This window comes from Propithecus coquereli, unplaced genomic scaffold (genome assembly GCF_000956105.1).
Source record: "Propithecus coquereli isolate 6110/MARCELLA unplaced genomic scaffold, Pcoq_1.0 Scaffold2, whole genome shotgun sequence".
Classification (NCBI taxonomy): domain Eukaryota; kingdom Metazoa; phylum Chordata; class Mammalia; order Primates; family Indriidae; genus Propithecus; species Propithecus coquereli.
In genome coordinates, this window is record NW_012144966.1 from 12,323,047 (window position 1) to 12,326,800 (window position 3,754).

Consider the following 3,754-nt stretch of genomic DNA (forward strand, 5'->3'; position numbering starts at 1 on the left):
ATATCTTAATTATATGATACCATAGATAACCACTCTAATTTACCCTTCCAAATAATATTTGCTGCTTGTGATCAAGCATATTATTTTAAGAATGTTCTTCATGAGACAAAAGAGAAGAATTTAACCAGCAAGATATGTTCTCAGTATTTTCCTTTTTTCTTTCCAAGTATTTTCAAAGTGGATATGTCACTTTTCAAACATGGCAAATTTAATGTTTGTAGCAAACAAACTTGGGTTTCCACAGCTGGCAGGAATGAGCCGAGGTAACACTGTCATAGAACATACTTTTGCAAGGGACAGAGTCCTATTCGAATAAGAGCAAGAAAATACAGTATATTAAACAGACACTGATTTAATGGATTCCAAGGTGAAGTTAAACCTCCAGACATAAGAAGGGCAGGAACCAGGTGGCCCAGGGGCCTCGGCGGCAGACGTCCATGGACTCTGACTTTCATAGCCCTCCACAAACAGTGAGAGACAGTGAGTCTGGTTGGTTTGGTCCAGCCTAGGTGTAACTGGCTCCTTCAGGCTAGGTTGTACTTTTGATTAAATTAAAATAGTCAGGGATGTTGAGTAGTGGCAGTGGCAGGATTTGGGAGGAGAACATATTTCCTTAGAAGGTGTACGGAAGGGGAAAAATAATTGGCATATACAGTATAATCACTAAAATAATTATTAATAAAACTTGGGTCATTCAAAGATGAAAGGTATCACTTGCTTCAAAGATAGCTCTGGAATTTCTGTGTCAACGTTTGAATTAATCTCTGTAAAAGATCAAAGCCTGACACTGACATACTTTTTTTAAAAAAGGAATTTCATGAATATAATTCAGAAGTCTCTACATAATATACTTTAGCTTCAAATTAGGTTGAACACCATTAGGATCAGAAACAACTTATTGTTATTACTAATGCCTATGAGAGTAACCGGTAGTAATAATTATTCCTTTAGAATTAATGTATAAATCATTACCTATGCTTCCTTAGCACTTAGAAATCTTAAAGCTATGCCAAGTCATCCAAACTGATAAACATATAAGTAAAATAGCAAATCTGGGCCAAGAAGATCTACTGAAAAATTTATTTTTCATTAACGTTGATAGATACGTATTGAAAAATCTTCATGATGCCAATTCTGGAACTATGACAATAAATGTTTGAAATCTAGATACTGTTAAAACTTTAATGATAATGTAATGAGGCAGAACTAATCAGCATGCACGATGAAGTATTAGCATCTCAGCTTCCAACACATGAGCCACAAAGGGAGCCTCTGCTCTTTTTTCCTTTCAAGCATCATTTCTTAGTATGGTACAACATGTCTTTCATGAATAAACATTCTTTCCCAGTAGTAATTTAAGGATTCAAAGAAAATCATCTGTATTCCTCTTCTATCTTTACCACTTTAAGCCTGTCCTTCAGTAAGGCCATAATGACCTGCAAAGATGTCGCTTCCTGGCTCAAGCTCTTTAATAGCTTTCCCTGGCCTACAGGACAAAGCTGAAACACTTTTGCAACCACAGAATGCAAATTCCTTCTAGTCTGGTCTGTACTTTCCTCTCCAGATTCATCTCCTCTCACTCTCAGCCTTACAGTTGACACTTCAGTAATAAAGAAAATACTTGCCGCTCCTACTCACTTTCTGCTGCCAGTCCTTTGCTCGTGCTTCTCCCTCCGATTGGAACACTCTCCTCCCTACCCCTTTCTTTATCGAAGGAATTTATAATGACTCAGCTCCTGTGAACATTCCCTGAGCCTAACAAATTGGGCTAAAATTCCCTCCATGTGATCCCAAAGTGTCCTGTGCATACCTCAATTGCAGCATTTTTGATATTACACTGACATTATCAAGTAGTGGCTCTATTTCTCCAGTAAACTATACGCTGGCTCCAAGTTGGACAATCAATACCTACGAGGGACTTGCAGGGTAGATTTGTTGAACAGAAGGGAACTTCTGATACAGTTACCCATTAATACTGTTTCTGACAGGAAAATATTAAGTCATTTATTTCATAAAGAATTTGAAACCCCACTGAAGTCAAGAAACTTACAAATTGGTTGTTATAAAAATATTCAGCTGCTTAAGGAGAGTGAATTTAATCTTTTAATTTTTCTTAATAGTTAGCCTTTAGAAAATGTCTGTTTATAAATATAGCCCAAGAGAATTTTCTTGGCAGGCTGGTTCACTGCCTGGAACCATCTCAACACTTTGCCTAAAGCAAGACAGTGATTGTTTAAGCAGTACACACACTGATGGGTCTCAAGGCATGGCTGAAATGGTGGTTTTTCACATCAGAGTTTTATAATTGTGACTGTCACAAATAATGTGATTTGTTTCAATCACCCAACATGAGCAGCTCATTTCTGTTCTATATTCTAAAGTCCTTATTATCTTATATTTTTAAGCAGAGTAAGACTATAAATAGAAACTTCACAAATGTTATACTAAATGCAAGAGAGATGTCTGTATGGTAAATAAATAAAATGGATAGATCACTGTATACATTGACTATTCATTCATAGATAATTCTGTGTCCTGCATTACCTGCATCTCTAAGGTAACAGTGATTTGGAATTCAGCACACCTGAATTGTCCAGATAACTGCTATTAATACAATGCTTCCATTTCATTATGTTAATCTAAGAATGGCCTAAGAACAATTTTTAAACACAGCAAATTGAGACGAAAAAGCCTTAGTAACAAGGCAACATTCTACTTTTTTGTCAATGACAGAATTAGAATTATTTCTAATCTATAATTTTGTTTTACATTCAGCAAAAAGGGCACAATCTAAAACCACATTAGAGCAGCTCCCTACGAAAGATCATTGTTTGGGGGTTCAAATTCAGTCTTTCAAAGCATTTTAATTATTAACGAGGGGGTATCTCAGAATTAAACATAGGCAAACATGGCAAAATGAACCCTCTACATCTTTCCTACCTCTCTCCTTAACAGGTATATAATCATTCACACTCTCTTGTCCTCATTTACAGAATCCTGTGATAAAAAAGCTCCTTACTTAGTATTATGCGTATCGATGGTATGGAAGAGCTCGTGTAATTCTTCTCCACTGAGAACACCATCTGCAAAATAGGCTTTGAATTCTTCAAAGGATAATTTTCCATCATCTGAAATGATAAGAACAGACAGAAGAGAAGCAAATTATTTCAACTTTGTACCTTGTTCTATCTTTTGATTTTTAAAACTTTGCCCAAATGCTTGTGCATGTATATTTGTGCATGCACACATATGTATTCAAAAAGAAAGAACAGTTGAAGGTGTTAAAAAGAAAAATAATGTAATATATCTTTATAGTACATAAAATGCAGGTGTGTACTCTCATGAAATATAAGTGTACATACTTTTGGGCTATTTTTTGGCTCATTTGTGCACATGACAAACATTTAACATTTAATGAGCCAATGACCTGACCGCACAAAAAAGATATCCACACAACCACATAAAGAGCTCAACACAGGGTCAATTATTGAGGTCTTTTGCCTTCGTGGTACCAAGCACATATAGGACCTAGCAGATTGCAGGATAAATATATGTTTAATAAATGTACATTGATTAAATAGATACTTGCATGAGGACATACGAGTTGCTATTACAGTCCAACAAACTATGTTCATTCCCATAACCCTTTAAACCAATGAGTACTTTTAAAGCCAAACACAGTTTACTTACTGTGGGACACAAAAGTAAAACCAAATCAGGGAGTCTAATAAAAGAGGATATACAGACATAGGTA

General features: G+C 35.7%; 1 protein-coding gene across 1 annotated transcript in view; it reads right to left on the minus strand.

Moving 5' to 3' along the window:
• NECAB1 (N-terminal EF-hand calcium binding protein 1) overlaps positions 1-3,754 on the minus strand; it is a 164,563-nt gene that overhangs the window by 110,328 nt on the left and 50,481 nt on the right. Inside the window, exon 3 of the mRNA XM_012643564.1 lies at positions 3,020-3,128. Coding sequence (XP_012499018.1) covers positions 3,020-3,128 — 109 coding nt within the window. The remainder of the gene's footprint in view (positions 1-3,019; positions 3,129-3,754) is intronic.